The sequence below is a fragment of the Phodopus roborovskii genome, unplaced genomic scaffold (genome assembly GCF_943737965.1).
Source record: "Phodopus roborovskii unplaced genomic scaffold, PHOROB, whole genome shotgun sequence".
Classification (NCBI taxonomy): domain Eukaryota; kingdom Metazoa; phylum Chordata; class Mammalia; order Rodentia; family Cricetidae; genus Phodopus; species Phodopus roborovskii.
The window spans coordinates 410,520-432,005 of record NW_026126605.1 but is presented as its reverse complement, the minus strand read 5'-3'; the positions used below and the strand labels follow the sequence as shown (position 1 = coordinate 432,005).

The following is a 21,486-nucleotide window of genomic DNA, read 5'->3' as shown; positions in this document are numbered from 1 at the left end:
TCCTCTTGGATAGCCTGTTGTTGTCCTGTGTCATGTTTTGGATCTCTAGATTGTCCCCTTCACATGCTCCAGCAGATCACAGATGAGGTAGATGTTGGGGTGGGCTAACTCATAGCCCTGGTTCTGGGTGGGCCTGGGGTAGCTGGGTTGGTCAGCCCCCTTGGCATCCTGCAGGGTGAGCTCTCCAGCACTGCCCCTGCTAGTTCATCCGATGTGGTAGGCAGCAAGGGGCAGGGCCAGTTCTCCTCCTCTCATACCAAGTGGGTCAACTCTGCCATGCTGCCCAGGTGAAGTGCAGGGCCCTTCTCCATTAAGGGACAGGATCCCTCTGTTACCCTTCACAGGCTGCTAGGGATGGGGGAAGGCACCTCTTTCCCTCGCACTCTGTCATATGGCAGATGAGGGGTGGGACCAGATCACCCCCATCCCCACCAGTTTGGTCTGCCCAAGTGAGGTACAGGACTGGTTCTCCCTAGTGATGCACTGGTGAGGGGCAGGACCAGCTCTCCTGATTGCTGCAGCCAGTGAGGGGTGAGGCCAAATCTGTGCAGGCCTGTCCCCATGGCCACTAACATCAACACAGACAACAGCTGTTGCAGGGCCACTGATCCAGACATGGCCTTTGGCAGCAGCCCAGGCCCAGACAATGCCATGACCCTAGGTGGCAGTACGGGCCCCTCTGATCTGCATGGCCCCAGCAGCCACTGGGCCCTCACACACTAAGATGGCTCTGGATGGTAGCCCAGGAAATCTTCATGTGGCCCTTGGTAGACCATGTGTAACATGTATGGGGGGGAAAACCCCAAAATGCTATTTCACTTGTAGAACGCCAGCGGTAAGTGACAGTTGCTGTGTCACCATGTCCCTTCTAGGTTTTTAGTCAAGGGTTATTTTCAACACCCATTGAAGTCGATGGGAATTAAGGTGCTGAAATCCAAGGATAGTCTCATCAAAAGATACCTCTCTCGGAACATCAATTTAGGTGACAAAGAGAACACTTGGTTGGCTTCTAGACATGGAGAATAAATGAGTATCCTTGAGACTACTAGGCTGCCAGTCTCTAAGCCATCAGTCCAGGAAAACAAGCCCATGCAGAATTTCATGATGTTCCCAGGACCTGATGGCTGAGCGATGCCACTGCAGAGAAATCCTGTATATCTGAAGGATACACCTGGCAGACTGTTCAGGGACAACCTCTTGATGCACAAATAGTAAAGTTGCATAATTTGCAGATTCAAGTTGAGGTCTTTTGCATTCTTGTTTGGAGGGAAGGATTGTTTCTGAATGCCAGTTTGTACGAACTTTTTTTTTTTTACTGACAAGCCGTCAGGAGCCATCTGTTACACTGTCCATGGAACAGCATGTTCGCTCTATCTCAACCTGACGATGTGCTGTGATCTCGAATTATTTGGCTCACTATTATGAGACCTGTGCTGCCTCATGACGACATACCACTCACAGTCTAGGGACAGTTTACTGAAGTAATAGCTGGCTACTAGCAAACCAAATGACCTTATTGATGGACTGGCTTCTGAGAAATGTATTTACCACTCACCTCACATAATTGCAAACATGTGCCATATGAAAACCATGGAAGGATATGTGCTCTGCTCTTGAGACGGGCAGAGGGCACAGTGTAGGCACTCCCTTGGTCTTAATACAGGGGTGACTGTGGAGTATTTTAGTTGTCTTTTTTTGCAATACTTCCCAGCATGCTGTTTTACACATCTCAGAGGTGTGTGAGTGAGAAGACAGGTTAGTTTGTTGTTGCTGAAGGACCTGGAGTAAACACCACCATCGTTCTTTTCCTGGGCCCCACAGGTAGCTGAGCTGCAGAACTGTTGTTCTTAGGCATTTCAAGCATCAGACAGTGAGACAGGGTTACATTGATTAAATGGCAGTTTATGGAAGACAGAAGAGTGAGACATGAAGGTCTGTTTCCATCTTCCCCGTAGGGCATGAGCATTACAACAAACAGGTCTTTGGGGACTGTTTCTGGGTGACCTTTGTAACCATGGTTTATTGAAGAATTTTGCCTCACCTGCTTTCTAAAAAGCCTTGGGTGTAGCTTGCAATAAAACACGTGCACAGCAATGCAGAGGACTGACAAGACAGGAAGGTAAAGGCAAGCTGTGGAAATGAAGAAATGCTTGTGTCTTATAAAAGAAGAAAAGATACCCCACACCAAGCCCTGACAGAAGCTAATGTGAATAAACACAATTCTAGTGTTATAGTCTCTGTCAGAGTGTAGTAAGATGATGATTTGTAAGCAGTCATTTTATTTTTCAAAACTTGGTAGCTATAAAAGTACACATGAGTCTTGCCCCTTTGTGTGTTCATTGCAGGGGTGGGGGGAGATGAAATGCAATCACATGGCTGTGCAGCTATCAACAGAATTTTCTCTTCACTTAAAGCTGAAAGAAAACCTGTCCCCATTCTACATCCTGTGGATCTGACTCCTCAGAGAACCCCACAGAGATGAAACCAAACAGTATTTATCATTGGTGACTGGTTTATTGTACGTGGTGTACAGCATGCTGAACAGATGGTTCAGTGGTTAAGAGCCCAGATTTGATTCCCATGCCAGTCAGCTCACAGTCTCTGTGACTCCACTTCAAGTGGAGTCACACTTCAAGTGGAGGCCACTTCCTCTGGCCTCCATGGGCACTTGAACTCACAGGCATATACCCACATGCACACAGCCTATGAGTACACACACACACACACTTAAAAATAATAAAAGTAAATATCTTTTAAACATTCATTCACGTGACATCACATGAAGGGATTTCCTTTTCAGAGATGAATAATATTCTAGTATGTGCTCAAGCCATATTTTGTACACCTGTTGATCTTGGCTTCCCTCCACCTTTTACCTAACATAAGTTGCTGTCATGAGCTTTCATGTACACATCTTCCATTGATACACTATCAATTCTTACAGGACTTTTAGGTGTAAAAAGTTTTTTCTAGCTGGCAGAGAGAGTTTTTTCCAGGCCCACATTCAAAATCAGTGTATCACAACACTCTTGTAATGAGGATGGTAACTCATCATTATCACCATTGCCACCATAATGGAAGTCATTCCCCAGCAGCTGTGTGGAAAAGGAGAACTCTTCCCTAACAGCTCTTCCTAGGGGCAGAGTTTTGTTCCTTACTATTTCTGTCTTTGTGATTTCCTGACTTCCTATTAACCTGCCTGAATGTCAAGGATAGTACCCATGAGACAACTAAAGGGTGTGTATTATATGTACCTCTAAAACTGTCCATCTCAAAGGTGAACCCAGATGAGCCCATACATCGGTGTGGGAGAGGTCAGAATAGAGATCACTAGTAAGAATCTAGAAAAGGCAGGTAGGAAGTGCACACGCATGCATGAGCACATATGTGCTCACAAGCACACCATACATCCCCACACTGGAAGGACCTAGCTGTGGTCTCACTCTAGAAGGCCAGTACAGGGGGAGCTCCTATAAGCTTTCAGAAGCTGCTGAGTTTCACAGGCACCTGGAGATGGGAGTGGCCTGTAATTTGGTTGACCAGATGCCTGCTTGTATCAGAGTAGAACAACTGTAATTCTGGACTGTCATTTGCCATCAACAGGTACCAGATAGCCATCTATATAGATGAATGACTATGGGGTTATTAATTTTTATTTTAGTTAGGTAAGGCCATGCCTGAATACCAAAACATGTTCTCATTGGGCTCCCAACTGTGGGAGTTGGGGTGTCTCTGACTCTTTTGCCTTATCCTGGGACCCTTTTCCTTCTACAGGGTTACCTTGTTTGTGACTATCCTTATTGTAATTTGTTATGCTATATTTGGTTGATGTCCCTGGAAGGCCTGCCTTTTTTTTTTTTTTTTTTTTTTTTTTTTTTTTAATCAAAGGAAGAGTGGATTTGAGGAAAAGGTGTGGGGAAACTGGAAATAATGGATGGGGGAAAACTGTGGTTAGAATGTAATGTATAAGAGGAGAATTAAAAAGAATGTTATAGAACCTACTGTTTATTTGATTGTTCTCATAATGTAAGCTAGCACAGAACTGTTGATATAACACAAGTGTACTTCATTTTTTATTGTTTGACAATTTCATACATGCATCAAATATATTGATCAAATCCACTCTCCATTCCCTCCCTTCCAATTCTTCCTGTATCCCCCTGCGACTTATGTCTCCAAATTCATGTACTTTTGTAACCCATTCAGTCCACATAGTGCTTCTTATATATGCATGGTATAAAACCATCTGCTGAGGCATGGGTCATCTCTCAGGGACCCCAAATCTGAAGAAACTGACTCTTGAGCCATCTTTGGAAATACCTCAATTTTAAAAGATAAAAAACCATATAACACAACACATTGTTTTATGCGTAAAATGAATGAGAGGTAATTTTAATAATTGGTGGCTAGAAACATTAAGGAAAAAAGATAGCAAGATAGTGTGAGTGCTTAGATAAGGTGTCCAAGTTGTATTGATATGAAATAAAACTAGCCAATTTTGAATACTCCAGCCACCCTGATTTTAATGGCTTTTGTCTAATCCCTACTATTATTATAGAAGAAAAGTTTTCTAACCCAAATTTTCTTAAACTAACAACAACAAAATATTTTCTCACTGTGAATGTTCACTTTTTTCCAAATGGAATTCAAGTGGGAGAGACTGGGTTATGTGACATTGTTTTTAAAATATGATTTTAGTTTAGTGGAGTACAAGTCCCAAGAGAGGGCCCAGTAAAGCTATGGTTACAAGTGAAACTGGTTTCCTAGTCGGAGAAACTTTCAAGCACATGGAACTGTTGAAATACTTTTGAATAATTTCCCAGCAGCTGGGCATTGCTATATGTGTGTTTGCATGCATGTGTGTTCAAAGTTTTGTTTTCATATTTTTTTTAACCCAGGGGGCTGGAGAGATGACTTAGTGGTTAATAGAGCACTTGTTGCAAGTCTTTTTCTGCCCCACCAGCCAGCTCCCAAATCATGACACGGAGACTTATTAATTACAAAAGTTTAGTCTCATATCTTAGCCTTGTCTCTAACTAGCTCTTATAACTTAAATCAATCCATTTCTATTAATATACATCCTGCCATGTAGCTCTTGGCTGTTCCCTCTCCTTCTGGATATCCTGTTTGCTGTCTTTCTGGCTGATGACTGCCTTCTTCCCAGCATCCTCTCTGCCCCAAAAATTCTGCCTAACTATTGGCCAGTCAGCTTTTTAGTAAACTGATCCAAAGGACACATATTCCCAGTACACAAAAGATTACTGCACAACAAGCCCTTTCTTCTCTTTCAGAGGACCCAAATTTGTTCCTAAAACACATAGAGGCTCACAGCCATGTGTAACTGCAGTTTCAGGGAATTGATGCCCTGTTATGGCCACCGTGGACACCAAGCAAACACTTGGTACATATACATACATACAGGAAAAACATTCATGCACATAAAAAATAAAAATAAATCTCTTTTTAAAAATTCTAACCCATGATTCTTAGAATCAGATCTGGATTTCTATGCCCATTTTAGGAGTTGTATTTGCACAAATTCCAAACTTAAGAAGGTGCATAGAAAAGGATTCCATATACAAATATGCTTATGTGTAGAAGCAGAGAACAGTGGCTGCCAGCCCTCTCTACATGTGATGCCCGGATAGTTCCTTGCCATCGCCCCCTCAGCTCACTGGTCAAGGTTGACTTGGAGTTATGCACTTATATTTTCATTTTTAGAGGCAGAATACACAGTTGCCTTTCTTTCTGAAAATAGTCAAGTATAATCTTTTTTGATGATACTTGATTATTCTGTTCAAAATAGGATGCAATCATTAACTGAATAAAATCGTGTAGAAGAATCTTTCTGCAAAGGCATATTGTAGTGCTAATACCAGTATAGCCCTGAAATATTGTCCCTGCTTCTACTTTTTGAAAGTATCTTTCTGTGTATTAAATCTAATTGTGCAAAATAATGTGGTGTGGATAAGTATGTTTGTAAGATGACCAGCTTATTTTCATTAATTTCAAGCTATGTTGAGTATATAACCTTCCTCTTTCAGAGAAAATTTTGGAAACATAAAAGTTCTACTACATAATGCAGAACAAAGGACAATGTACTCATTGCTTACAAAATCAGTGACATCTGAAGATCTCTGTGTCGCTGAATGACTGTAAAAGAGATGCAAAAATTATTTACTGAAGACAATGGTGCCTGAGATTTTAAGTAAAACATCAGGATTTGGATCATGGCTTCTTCAAATATAAAATTCTTCATACCCGTGAGGATAATTGCTTACAAGACATTATGAGAATTAGCGAGAAGTAATGCAACTCTTGTATGTAGGAACTCTCCCTGAACACAGTCCTTAGGACTGCAAGGTTATTTAACAAAGGGTTAAATGACTCTGTTTAGATCTACGTGACAAAAATTGCTTTCTTTAGGTGTGTTGCCACGTGAACCCTCTCATGTGCTTTCAGATAGTCTGAGTCTCTCTCTAACCTTTGTTCTGTGTGGATAGTGTGTTAACACATCTTAGTAGCAAACACTTTGACATGAAGGTGTTTACTTCTCATGTTCAGCATTAGGCGAGTCACTTCTACCTTGTGAACATCTGTCTCGTCTCTCCTCTGCCCTTGGTGTACCAGCCTATATATAGACGTGATAATAATAAAATGCTTTTTCCTTGAAAATTCATTTTAAGAGTTTGAGGCTTTCTTGGTTTCTTTCAACCAAAATGAACCATGACTTCTCTAGAAGTATTTTCTCTATTACAATTATATTTTTAAAGAACTAATGCCACACTGTACTTTGTTTTGGGAACTTCTGTATGGTTTCTTCCTATGCCCATGTGAGGTTGGTTTTTGCCAGTGAGAAGTGTGGGTCTCAGAAGTCATAGGACCCAAGCCTCTGAGCGGTGTGGCACTAGGCCCTCCATGGCAAAGCCAGAAGTGCCTGTTCCCCTATGGAACAGGTTGGTTAGAACTGAAAATGTGTGTGAGTGGCTGGGAGCTACTCAGTCTGTAAAGTGCTCATCCCGCAAGCACCAGAAGTTGAGCTTGATTCCTAGAACTCACCTGAGACAGCCAGGTGCAGTGGTTGCTTGTCCTGCACCTGCTGGAGAAGCAGAGATGGGTGGATCCCTGGGGTTAAACAGCCAGGCTTTGCCTCCTCAGAAAGCTGGCTGGAGAGAAATCTCATTTCAGAAACACAGGGGACAGCACCTTCCTCCTCGGGATGCTATCTTCTGGCATGCAAAGTTGTCCTCTAGCCTCCATACCAACATGAAGGCATGCATGTGTGAACACATGTGCGTGGGCACCCTACACAACACACACATACAATACACATGAGAACACTTTCAGAAGCCAATGTCAAGTGCATATTTGTCTCAACCCCATGGGCACCCTAATTTTGTTGAGATCTTCACAAATGCCAAATTTAATTTGGGAGCCACTGATGGGTAATGTCACTCTGTAAATATGTTTCCCATACTGGTTAATGAATAAAGCACTGTTGGCCAATAGGAAAGCAAGATAGGTGGGACTAGGAGACTAGGAGGATTCGAGGAAGTATTAGGGAGGAATCAACATGGAGAGACTGGAGAATTGCCGGCCCCCTCTCTCCGGTAAGATAAGACCACGTGGAAGTACTTAGATTAATAGAAATGGGTTAATACTTAAGACATAGCTAGCCGATAAGAAACAAGTAACTGGCCAACAGCATTATATCTAATATAGAGTCTCTGTGTGTTATTTGGGGCTGGCTTGGTGGTGAGACCGGCGGCAGGAAAAAACTACTCGTAACAAGTCACTTAATAATCTTACTATCTACAAATTACTAAAACTCCCTCTACTTACCATCGGCATCATATGCATACTTGTGTGCCTCCCTTTTTGTGCTTTAATTACTTCTCATTTGTTTTCTTTCTCTTTATTCACTTATCATAACATATATAGTGAGTAAAAGTTGATACTTAGCACTTGCGTATCATATTTTTCTGACTTTTAAAAGGCCTGGTTGAACACAGGTCCTCTGTTTGAGAATCTTGTAACTAACAGAGTGAGAACTGAACTGAGCCTCCCACTCCCACCAAACACATAGATATTTTACACATAAAGAAAACAAAACCCTCTTTAATACATAGGCAATTTTAAAAGGAGGGGGCAAACAGCTGGAGAGATAGTTTGCTTGGTAGGTGCAGAACTTTCCCTGTAAACATGTAGACTTGTATTCAGACCCAGAGCCCATGTAAGAAGCTGGGCATGGCCATGCAAACTTAGAAGCCCAGGACTGGAAAGAGGAAGAAGGCGAATTCCTGAGAGTCATTGACCAGTGAGGTCAGGGCAATGAGAAGCTAAAAATTGTGGATGGGCTCTAACAAACAACAGCTGAAGTTCTCTGGCCTCCATGCTCAGCATGGAAGGTGGGGGACAGATCTGCTCAACTTTGAGCTAAAGGTCCAGTTAGCCAACAGATGAGTGGATGCAGACATCTGCTTTTGTGATGCATGTTAGAACACAAACAAGAAAAAAACTTTCATTTCCGCTGGGTTAGGGCCTGTGGTAGAGCCCCATGCATAAATCCAGGACTCTGCAACCAAGAACAGTAAAACTCAGCTACTCTTTGATTAGCCCAGGGACATGGCAAGGAAGCAGAAAGAAATACAGAACACAAGCCTGCACTACATCCAGTGAAGTTCAAATTTAAACTATGTGAATCCTACCAAAAGCCCTGAAGCTGAGAAATTAGCAATAAAATCTCATCCAGAAGAGGTAAAACACTTACAGTCATGGCAGTTCTAAGTGCCAAGACTCTCATAGAGTCCCTTCCACAGGTACATGCCAATATAGGATCACACTGAAGGCTGTGTGCCTAAGTGTGTGTACTGGCATCCTAAAAATGGATGTAACAATCCTGAAAGAAGCTATAAATGAAGCATGTTGAAATGCCTGGTGATGCAAAAGGAGCCATAATAACAATGAGAAGAAATGCCTCATGGGAAGACACGGATGTTTTTTGAAAGAACTAGAACATCTTCACTCCTTGACATGACAGATACTGCATCCAAAACTCAAGCAATAAGATGTGGACTCCGTATGACTAACAAGAATAGTAATAGAACATCTTCTCTCCTTGGCGTGACAAACACTGCCACCAAAATTCAAACCCTAAGCCCAAGCTTGGTATAAGTAACAAGAATAATTAGAGAAAAAGAAGTCATTCGTGAATTTGACAGGGATTGGGGTATGCAGAAGTTGGGGCAGAAGAGGGAAGGCTATAAATAATGTAAATACAGTACTCATGCATGAAATTCTCAAAATTAACAATAAAGTAGAGATATTAAACTGTGAGTTTGACATAGACAAGGAAAAGTATTTAGTTGGGAAATAAATCTGAAAAAAGTCACCTAGAATGAAAATATTAAGAAAATGTCGAGAATGAAAGAGAAGTTAATGTAGAGGAAGCAACGAGTATCCCATCAGCAAAACCTGATGATGAGTGTGGGGTGAGGCTGCTGGTTAAAGAGACAGTAGGAAAGGAAATTCAGAATTTAAGAGCTGCTTGCATCTCAGAAACAGCACTGTGCCTCCATAAGAACAAACAAAAACCAGTCCATCCCTAGACACATCATAGTGAAAGAGCAGGTATAAGAAAAAAAATAAAAAAATCCATAATGCTACCAGAGAAAATTCAAGTTAGCTATGAGAGAATTACAAACTATATGGAGTTTTCCCCAAAGCCATGAAGAAGATCCAGGCTTCATGGAATACTAGCCTCAAATTACTGAGAGAAATTACTTGTCAACATAGAAATCTATAGCTGTAGAAGGCATCCACCAAGTGGCATTTAGTGACACTTTGAAACAAGTTGAGACTCAACATTTCAGCTGGAAGAATCACTTAAGCATGCTCTTTAATAAGTAAGGAGTGAGGCATGAAGGGCAAGAAGTCTGATGCCCAAACAAAGACAGTGATGCATCCAAACACATATGTGAAGCTGCACTGCGGGAGAGGCAGGGGGTTTAATAAACACACTGGTGAACCTAGAAACAGAAATGTCTGTATGTGAAAGAGGCAAAGTGGTTTTGATGGTGACTTGACAGTATGGTGGGTTGCAAGCCCTGAAGGCCTTAACATGGAGATGTTAATGGAAAGACTAGAAGACAAATGATGCAGTATTCTGAGAGCTTCCTCTTTCTGGGGGGAGGGGGGAATCTCCCAGTTGACTTTAGACTTTTAACTATGTGAGCTCTTCATTGAAAAATAATCATTAGAAGTGTGAAAATAGAAGCTCACCTTCTAAATGCCATAGAGAGAGACAGGAGTTCAGAACACTGGGTGGATCCAGTTCACAGAAGGAAAGTAGAAAAAGGAGCAAAGAAGGAGAGGAGAAGTTTAAATGGTGGGAAAATTCAAGCATGTGTAGTCATCATAATAAATGAAAACAGATTAAACAGAGCTATTCAAGTGGCCAATGCTTGGGATTGAATAATGGCAAAACCTGGAGGCACTCAGATATTTTTAATTTGGCTTTTTGCTGATTAGATACATGTGGCAAATTTCAAACCAAAGGATTAAAGTTGGAGAGAAGACACCAGACAAGTCCTAGCAAGAAATAGGAAAAGGAGAGAGGGAGAGAGAAGACAGCATGAAAATAAAGCAAACAAGCTAAAGAAAAAAACTGTTAAGAATAAAAGGGTAGAAGTTTGGCATGTGGCAATATGCCTGCTACTCCAGATATTTTGAGATTGAGGCAGGAGGATTACTTGAGCCCAGTGTGTGGTCGGTCAACACAGGCCTTGTCTCTTTGGGGGCTGGGTATGGCTTACTTGTCAGAAGACATGCCTAGTTTTGATCCCCAGCACCATAGAAACTGGATATGGTGGCACATGTCTGCAATCCTGCTGCTTTACAGGGTGGAGGCAGGAGGATGAAAACCTGAAGCTCATCTTTGGCTATATAACAAGGTTGAGACTATTCTGAGCTATGTGAACCCTGACTAATAACAACACTTGCTGTTATTATTATTAGCTCAGTGTCACTTGATGATAGGAGGATTGATGGTAGGAAGGAGTATTAATGGCTGCAGGAAGCCTAGGTGAGCAGTTCTGTATCAGGCTCTGTCTTGTGGATGCAGAGGTGTTACTTGGGCATCCTTTGTAATAGCAATAAAGAGCTGAGAATCTTTGTGCCCCCACCATTGAAGATTAGTTTGTTAAATTGTGATGGGGCTAGCAAGATGGCTCAGTGGTTAAGAATACCTGAGTGTCATTCTGCAGCACCCGTGCCAGGCAACTCATACCTCCCTGTAACTCCAGCTCTAAGAGGTTTGCAACCCTTTTGCTTCCATGGGCACTGCATTCATGCACACACATGGGCGCACACACACACGCACACACATACATGCACACATACACGCGTGCACACATGAACACACATGTATGCATAAACACACACATGCACACACACGTACACACGCACACACATGCATGCATGCACATGCACGCATGCCTGCACACAGATTTAAAACAAATGTGTTAAAAGTTGTGATGTCATTAACAAACAAAGCTTGAAGCAGCCAGAGCAAATTCATAGAGTCTGGTATTAAAGTAGTTACATCTCATACTTAGATGTGGAGTAGATATTAGTTACTGAAGAACATTGTCTCGTTTCAAATCACTGCATGGCATTACAGGAATGTGTGTTGTTTTAACCACACATACGTACACTTAATAAATCTGTCTGAGAACAGATGACAATCCCTCAAGCTGGCTGTTCCCATCTTGAATAAGGAAGAGATGGACCAGGTCCAACAGGAGAGACTAGGCCTCAACTGTGCCATGATGAAGCTTTTTAAAAATCTAAAACAGGTGTTGCACTGGTGTTAGCTTAATTCTGGGTGGGAGAGCTACATGTTTTTATTGTTACTATGTGTGTGTGCCCATGTGCACGTGTGTGTGCATGCGTGTGTGAGAGAGAGAGTGATGCTGTCTTAACTTGAAGTAGCTTCTGGCTTCTGACAGGAAGAGGAAGACACTACACTATCCAGAGCAAAGTATGCCATATTTCCCTGTGTTCCTGGGCTTCACCTCTTAGAAAGGCCTCGGCACCTGAAGGCAATGCAGGGTGTATTCTGGGAAGGTGCAGGGCAGGTGCTCACCTGTCTTGGTACACCTGGAGAACTGCATCAGCCTTGTGACTCCCCCTGTCCCTTTGATTTGGCAAGTCCTTTCCTGTATCACCAACCATCTCGCACCATGTGTGCAAATCTTCCCAAAAGGCATTTTTTTTTTCTGAAAAGCATCTAATAACAATGAGATTCCTTGTTTAGCCCTCAAGGGAAGAGAAAAGAAAGGCCTCTTTGTTGTATAGCATGGATTTTTATGGAACTATTTGGGTTGTGGAGCAAGGGGATGGGTTGGCTGTGTGGATGGAAACATTTCTGTAATATGGTGACAAGCTGCCATGATGATGTCTGTCTTGATTAGAGCCAGTTCCTCTTGGGGTCCTTGCCTTGCTAAATTGTCTTTAATTCCCTGCATCACATAGGTCAAAGAAGTCAGTAACACACGTGCTCCACAGACATACAAAGGTCTAAGTATGGAAATAAGCATGGTCATGACCACCTTCTGCTCACTGCATCTAACCCAGAAGGCTGTCAGTCTGCCACACCTGCAGCCAAAGGGAACTCGTCCTGGGGCTTCACCCCACATCACCACAGAGGCCCTGCTTTGTGGATGATCTCACCACAGAACCACCACCCACTAACAGTACCCTTAATCTGGAAGGGTACCCGGACAGTAGCCTCCTGTGTTCTCACAGGGAGCTAGTAAGTGGCTCCGTAGGGCTTTAGAAACATTTGACATAGTCACTGATCTGTCTTTAAAATGCACATCTGCTTATGTGGAAGGCACAGGGGGAATGGGCTGTTGTTAGGCTGCCTGGGCCACTGGCCTGCTGGCCTGGACATGCTAGTGACCTGTCTCAGACATGTGCGGCTGCTTTTCCTTTGCAGAGAGAAGATGCATCAGTCTGCCATGTATGAACTGTGCCAGGGAATGCGCCAGATCAGCCTTCAGTTTGTGCGGCTGCAGCTGACCTTTGAAGAGTACTCCATAATGAAGGTTTTGCTGCTACTGAGCACAGGTACATTGATCTGCCTTGGCACTCTTTCACACTGTCAGGTCATCTTCCTGCAGGAGAGTGGTCCATTTATGATGCTCAGGTAGTTGGTACCCACCCCCTGAAAAGAAATGTAGAAGAGTTGGAAAGAGGCTTTTGACCTTGGATGAACTATTATTTGCTGATGATAAAATTGGTGTATATTAAAGTGTAACCATTCAGGCCTTCACTACCCAGCACTGGGGATTTGTTAAGTATCTGGCTGTCTGTATGTGGTACGATTACCTGACCTTTGCCGTTGGGAAGCTTAGCCTGTAAGACAAGTTCAAAGATAGCTTGAATGCACTGATAGACATGGTAATATACTGTAAAGGGGTGTGATGGCGGCTCAGAGATGAGGAATAGCATGTAGCCCAGCTGGATCTTAAGGAGCTCTGTAATAGTCCTAGACTGGATATGAGGAGTGCACTGTCTCTTTATGTCATTCTTATTGGCAGGCTAAGTGAACATGTACAAGGTGGGGATGGGGACTTAGGTAAAATGCTTGCTTATTATTAATATTAAATATTTTTATGCATGAGTTCAGTAATTTTTCAAGATGTATCAGATTGTGTTGTACTAGGGATAGAGGAGAATAAAGTAAGGATGTTGATTTGACCATATTTATTCAATGCCCAATGAAAAAAAGCTAAATCTTATCTCCAACACCAAATAACATTTGAGCAGGTGGGTGACACGGTCAATGTTGCCTTTTGTGGCTCTGTGAGAACTTACCAACAGGAAAAAGTCAAGGAGCAGCAGGCAGATGACAGTCCTCAGAAGCACTGAGACCCATGGGTCATAGTGACTGGTCACATGAGGAGCAGGAACAGGTCTGTCTGTTCAGGACCATGGCAGAGCTGGTCTTGGTGACCATTCAGATGGAAGAGGAAAGTGGATCTGAATAAAACTGATGCAATGTAGTCAGTACAGGAGATACCCCTCTCCAGAATGCCACAGTGTGAGTCCAGCTTTGAGAGGATTTTGTGGACTATGCCATGAATTCTGTTTTTTGATTGGTTGATTTTTTTTGTACCAACTCTGCATCCTATTAGAGATGGCTAGAAGATGGGGAAGTTTTGACACTAGAACTCAGAAGTCAGGTTTGAAACATAAATAATATTTATGATTATTCATAGTTTAGACTCAATAGAAGTAGAATTACTGTGAATGTTAGGATTTTTTATAATAACTGACTTTTATTGGCAACAAAAATTTAGGTCATTAAGACTAAAATTAAACATAAATCAATTATTGCAAATCAGACATATTCCTCACCCACATTTTACATCAACTTTTATTTTATTTAATATACTTTGATTAAAATATAATTATATTATGTCCTCCCATCCGTCTCCTTCCTCCAAACCCTCCCATTTCCCTTCACTCAAGTCTCTCAAAATTGATGGATTATTTTTCTTTAATTATTATTGTTACATATACATATAGATACACAAATATATAAACACAACCTGGCGAGTCCACTTTTGTTCTTTGTATATGTTTGGAGGCTGGCCACTTTAAATTGGATAACCAAGTAGGGACTCATCCTTGAGAGAGGCTAATTCTCCCTCCCTACACCATTATTAGACACTTGTAGTTTGGTGTCTAGGTGTGTGACTCTAAGAAGTCTGCCCTTCAGCATTAGTATGTTGTCTATTTATACTGTCTTTGTTCAGGTCTTTTTAGGCAGCCATTCCTAGATATTGCAGCCTCATAACAGACTCCCTGATCCTCTGTGACTGAATGTCTAATAAACATAATTTGTGGGCAGATTGATTTTGGCTCGGTGTATCAGACACCCCAGCCATGGTTGTTGGCCCCACATGCTCAGGGTGGAGACAACATATGATAGAGGAGCTTCTTCATAGCAAACAGAAGACAGAGAGGGACAGGAAAGGGAGCATCCCCCACTGACTTACTTCCTCCCATTAGGCCTACCTCCTAAGTTTTCAGGAAGCCCGAAACAAGTACCACCAGCTAGGGAGTGTCTTCAAACATGAGCCTGTAGGGGATACATTCTAACCACAGGCCATCTCCAGAGTGAAGAACAAAGAACAAGTGGACTCTTGTGAAAGGCAAAGCAGTGGCAGAAGGGACAGAGTATCAGAGAGTCCCATAGGGTCCCAAGACAGATATGACTGGTGCTGTGGCTTGAACAGAAAAAGCTGAGAGATTGAAAGAAGATGGGTGAAACTGAGCACAGGGCAGATGGGAAGCTTTCTTGGGCTTCTATGATCAATTTTGAAGGGAAAAAAATTCATGGAATTAGGTGCTCCAGGATACGGGAGGGTGCTTGCTTCTCAAACAACCATGCAAGTAGAGAAGAAAGCTCACCAGGATGGCAGCAGGAAACAGTATAAAGGGAACAACTCTGAGCCCAATACAGCAGCCACTGAGCAAACCAAGAAGGGCTCTGGATGTCAAGAGCCAGCAAGGGTGTCATGGTGAGTGGCTGGAATAAAGAGGATGGGGTGGTGACATGAAGAGGAAGGGGTGTGTGGTCAACACCCAGCCCCATTTATATTCTGTAAAGTGTTGTGGAAGAGGGGATCTTCCTATGAAAGGAGGCTAGATTGGCTCAGGGTAGAGCAGACAGGCAGAGGCAAAGCTGCAGCTGGCTCTGAGGATTGAGCCTGAACCAGAAAATCAGAGCAGAGGGGCTGTGGATGACAGCTTGGCCTTGTGAATGTGGAGCCTCACAATGTGTTTTCCATCCATTCACTGTCTAGTTTAACACAGAGAGCACCCCTAAGAATTTGAGAGCCCCAGTAGCAGGTGTTTGTTGGTGTTCTGCATGAGTGAAGACTAGCACTCAGGACTTCGGTTTCTCTGAAGGCAATGCCTTCCTGCTTGCCTGGGGACCTGCTTGCTAACTGCCTCTGAGGTGGGTGACAGCAGTGACAGCAGCAGGGGGGCAGTAAGGATGGGGCAGGATGGTTGGCTCCCAGAGCAAACCTGGCATGAGTGGCCACTCCACAGCTGTGTTTGTTGTGGAGGCTGCTCTTAGCCTCTTGCTCTGTTTTCAGTGAATCTCATAGCCAGGGTAGAGTTCAGGCTTCCCGGGTTACCACAGGCCAGGCCATTCCACACCAGTTGCACCCAGATATCCCTGTGCAGGTTACTTGGGAAAAGGACTTCTCTCCTGCTCCACATCCAGTCAGGGATTTCCTCAGTCCTAATTTTCCTCCCCAGAGCGTAACTTTGCAAAAATTATCCTTCAATTTAGTAGAAGTGATATTATTCCATTTTGAAACCATGCTGCTCACTAGTCTTGTTTAGAAAAATGTTTCCCTAAAGCATTAGATGGAAGATAGACTTAAAGTGAAATGGATTCTGCTAGTGCCTGCATTTCTAATTCTTTATAAATCTGACTACTTGGACTTCGCTCCTATCTTATCCTGTTTACATCCAGCTACCCTTTCAGCCTCCAGAGGCTTCTGATGTCATCTTTAAACTACCTGAATTAATTTATTAGCTTCCAACTTACTTAGTACTTTCAATTCTGAAAAAGCAAATTAAAAGGCAGGAATGCCTAAGGAGTTTTGGAATCCCAGAAGCTGTAGGCTTTGGCTGGCTCGCCTGGCTGCTCTGTACGAAGGCCGCTCTTTAAGCATGTTAAGTTTCATAATGGATGGCCAGCCTGACGGGGTTTAGTGGTGGTATCAGAAGAATCTCAAGCTCTTTGCTTAGAGAGGACAGCAGACTGACTTCAACCTTATAGCTCTTGCTCTTCTCTAGCATGTAAGTTCTGGAATTGTTCCAACAGGCCTGCTGCAGTTAATAAAGAAACTCAGAAATTCTGGGCAGACATCCAAATCTCAAGGTTTTGCTTAACTTCCCTTTATTTGTTGATTTGTTTCAACTTCTAAAAATTGTGGCTGGGAAACTGAGATGATATACCCCAGTGTACAGCAATAAGATGTAAGTGTTAATATTTGATATGAGATAATATAATTCTGATTCTTTGATAATGTATCTATCAGAAATATGGAGAACTTTGGTTAATCTAGTTGCCTGAGCAATTGTGTATCACAGTAGTGAATGGCACGCTGTCCTTACATGGTGGGTGTTTTTTTTTTTTTTTTTGTTTGTTTGTTTGGGTTTTTTTATTTGTTTTGTTTTGTTTTTATGTATAGGTATCACTGTCACATAAATATTCATTGAAAAAGACTTACTTTGGCTTTGGTGCTTTGAAAACTGCTAATCTGTTGCTGGGCAGCATAGGCTGGTCTTGACAAGCTTTCAGCTTCCTATAGCAAGTTTCAAGTTAATGTTAAAATGTTGGTGGTTAGTGGATCCAGTTTCGCTGTTAACATGCCAGTTATTGCCATCTCTCTTTATTTTTTAAATTTTAAAAAAGAAACTATTTCTTAGGGGCTGGAAAATGGCTCAGCGGTTCCCAGAACCCACATACTGCTTTACAACCACTGGAAACTTGAGCTCCAGGAATATGATGCCTTCTTTTGACTTCTATGGGCACCAGGCATGCACACAGTACACATACATACATAAATGCAAGCAATAGCACTCAAACACATAAAATAAACCTTTTTTAAAAACAGAAAATGATTTCTTATATAATGGATGGCATTTAACTCAATATTAAAGTTGGATATTTAAGGCCACAGCTGCTGTTTGGCAAGCCTTGAGGACCTCTGTGGTGACTTGTAGAGATTTGTTACCCTTCAAGAGCAGATGTAAGGCAGAACAAGTCAAAATCCTCAATAGCATGGTGATGGAGGTCGGTTTGCAAGCCAGCTCACATCTCTAGTTGCAAAAACAAGGTTAATTTGGAGGCAGTTGTATACCTGGTTCACAGAACTCTCGGGAACTCTCCACAGCCACCCTAAATTACTTTTTATGGAAGTTACAAAAAATTAGTAAGAGGAAGGTTTAATCAAGAAGTAAGAAAATAAGAGGAATTTGCAAGTCACAGTGCTAATATCACAAGATGGTTTTTCATGAAGTTGCTTTTAGGCAACTACACTCTTTGTAGTTTACAGCCATTGTGTTTCCATTTACTGACCATGCTGGAAATCAAGCAGGCAGCACACTGTCAAAGAGGCATCTGTAACTGCAAGGATGGCCTCCTTTTGTCTTTTATCAGCTATCCTGGCAGGTGGCTCTTTTCAACGGGGCATGGAAGCTCATGAGTGCACACTGCCACAAATCCCAAAGTATTCCCTCTTGGGTGGGGTCTGGCTTGAGAGCCCAGGGCTGTGTACATATCAGACAAGTGCTCTGCCACACACTTGGCTCCCAAAATACTCTCTGTAAGTGAACTTTTTGTCAGTGTAAAAACATAATCACTAAAGAAAACAGAAGGAGAAAATATGATTCCTTCTTTTGCTTCTTCATCAAAGGTAAAAGTGAGCATTACTTCTCATTGAGAGTGGCACAGTGTTGATGTTAGCTCTGAACACATGGAAACCAGTATGATGACATCTCCATAGTCATGTGATCCTGGGCAGTCATAGAAAATGGTTATTCAGGATTGTCCATGTGGTACGTGGCTAGTTCCCATGGTGTCTACAATTGAACTTGAATATAACAATGCTGTCCTAGCTTAGATTCTCCCACAATAACTGAAATATGTCTTCCTGCATCTGAGGTATTGACAAGCTAGGATTTAAAAGACACTCTGAAGATAGGCTACACACCATACAGGGCATGGGATTTAGGAGATAGATATTGAAAATGGGTTTGAGCTGCCTTTTATTTATTTTACATACCATAGTAGTTAATCCACTTATAGCCCAATTTCCTCATCTACAAAGGAAGAATAATAGAGAACTATGTGATAATATTGTTGTCAGGACAAATCAGGTAATGCATGCAAAGTAATAATCCATATCTAATAAATAAGTTACCATTCTCTTGTATGTGTGAGCTAATGCTTGCCAAGTATGTAACTGCCATATTTATTCATAATTACAATTAATTAAGACTTAGTCCAGCCTCATAATCAGTATGTGAATTTAAAATATTAGAGGTTATAAAACTTCAAAGATGCTAAAGCTGTGTTTTTCACATGAAATTTATATTTGTATTTCTTAACACAGTTCCAAAAGATGGCCTCAAAGCCCAAGCTGCATTTGAAGAGATGAGGACAAATTACATCAAAGAACTGAGGAAGATGGTCACCAAGTGTCACAGCAGTTCTGGGCAGAGCTGGCAGAGATTCTACCAACTGACCAAGCTTCTAGACTCCATGCATGATGTAAGTAGAACCCTTTATCTCCTTGAAGTCAATGTTCAGTAACCACACACATGCATACACACACACACACACACACACACACACACACACACACACACACGACTTGACCCAACAAAGTCAGACAGCTGCATTCATGGGGCTATTAGAAGAAATGGAGTGAAATGTCCAGAGGAAGATTACAAGAGTTAAAATATGTTTAAGGTGACCATTCTTTTCCTAACCTTTGGAAAGATCCTGTGTACAGAAGGGTATGACTTTGTGCTGGACCAGAGAAGGCTCTCAGAATTGCTACAGGTGTCAGATAGAGTTTCACATTTTTGTTTGCAGTTTAAGAAATGTTTGGTTCATAAAAATGTTTGCTTTAACATTGCATAAATACTGTCCATATTCCACAACTGTTAATCTAACAACCCAATCTTTCAAAAACATTATTAGTGGTCCAGGGCCAGCTTGGATCATCTCAATCGTTGCCAAGCTTTGAATCCTATATTCATTATTCTTCATAGGAGGCATCTCCCTTGCTCTGGGTAAATACAGAAAGTAGATTCTGCATTTTTCTTCTGGTTTAATCGATCAGAGACCTAGCTGACATGTTGGTTAGCAGTTTCTACAAAATACCAAGTCAGATAACTCTCCCTCTTTCTCTTTGCACTTTGCAAGCAGCTTTTCCAGCTCTTGCTTTAAGAATGTTGTATGCAGTCATGCCCAAAGGGGCCTTCACACCTTCTTTTGGACAATTCATTATCCAGGTTTTGCTTGTTTGGTTTGAGAAGGAAAATGTTGACAGACTCAGTGACCAAGATTATAGTAGTGGTATAGTTCCATTGAGGCAGAAGTCAGTCTGTGCCACCATAGTGTTCTTTCCTCTGTGCTGCAGGTGGAGAGGGTCCCTTTCTCATGTTTTATACAGAAACATCTGCTTTCACTAAATTTCTCTGGTAACAAAGGGGCAAGTTTCTCTTCAGGTCAACTCAGAGATATATTGACTTGGTAGTATAGTGCATTTGGTTGGAAACATCTTGGAATTGTGAGATGATGGTTGGCAAGGCTCACAACTCACCCTGAAGAAAATAAAACAGTATATCACTATGTGCAGTGTCACAGCACAGTATATTGCCTGCGTGATGTCAGATGCTTCCTCCCACTGGCCTCACTGGCATCCCTTCTTAGTAGAGGTAAAAGTGGGATCTTATGGTTCATCCTTAGTGCATTCTGTTCTTTGTACAAAGGCAATGAGTACTATCAAATTTAACATGTGAGCTGAGTGGTAGTTGTACATGCCTTAATTCCAGCACTTAGGAGGCAGAATCAGACAGATCTATGTGAGTTTGAGGCCAGCCTGCTCTACAGAGCGAGTGCCAGGACAGGCTCCAAATCTACACAGAGAAACTCTGTCTTGAAAAAAACACCAAAAAAACTAGTATTTGCTCTAGAGAGATACATCAATAGGAGAGTATGTTCTGAGCAAGCTTGAAGACATGGGTTCAAATCCTCAGTGCCCACCAGGCATGGCTACACTCATAGGCAGGATGCTTGTTGGAGCTTGCTGGCTGCCATCTCAGCTCCAGGAGTAAGTCAGAGAGTTATAGAACAGGGCATCCAACATTCCTCTTCTATCTTCCCTGTAGTTGGGCAGTAGCTATGTCATCAGGCTGATTTTTTGTGAAACTTCTTGGACTCTATTATTTAGATATAGTTGATGTGCAATAAGTTGAGCCAACTAAAAAAGAATTAAGTTTTGCAATAGTCATACATTTGTGACACTACCACAGCAACCCAGCTAGTGCCCATATCCAACTATAGATGTTTCCCCTTCCCCTCTGAGGTGGTCCTCCTGCTCTCGTGGCTTTTCTCTTTTGCTTCCTATTGGTAGGCATTTGGTCTGGCTCTTATGCTGTTGTGTAGAAGTGTGTTGTGTAGAAGCATTTTTGTGAGCCTCCTTCAGTAGACATGAAGATATTGAGGATCATCCATGTATTCATATGTTCAGAAGCCATGCAGTGCTCGGTTTTCTAAGGGCTCTGCATGGCACACCACTGAGTGAATCCTTCACATACATTCATGTTGTCAGTCAACGTGTTGATGGACACTTGTGTTTCTGACTTGGAGTATTCCAT

The 21,486-nt window shown here is 42.2% G+C and overlaps 1 protein-coding gene across 4 annotated transcripts in view; it reads left to right on the top strand.

The window, feature by feature from the left end:
• Positions 1 to 21,486, top strand: part of Nr3c2 (nuclear receptor subfamily 3 group C member 2) — a 332,687-nt gene that overhangs the window by 283,278 nt on the left and 27,923 nt on the right. For all 4 annotated transcript variants that reach the window (XM_051205915.1, XM_051205914.1, XM_051205913.1 and 1 more), the window contains exons 7-8: positions 13,001 to 13,131; positions 19,212 to 19,369. In XM_051205915.1, coding sequence (XP_051061872.1) covers positions 13,001 to 13,131; positions 19,212 to 19,369 — 289 coding nt within the window. The remainder of the gene's footprint in view (positions 1 to 13,000; positions 13,132 to 19,211; positions 19,370 to 21,486) is intronic.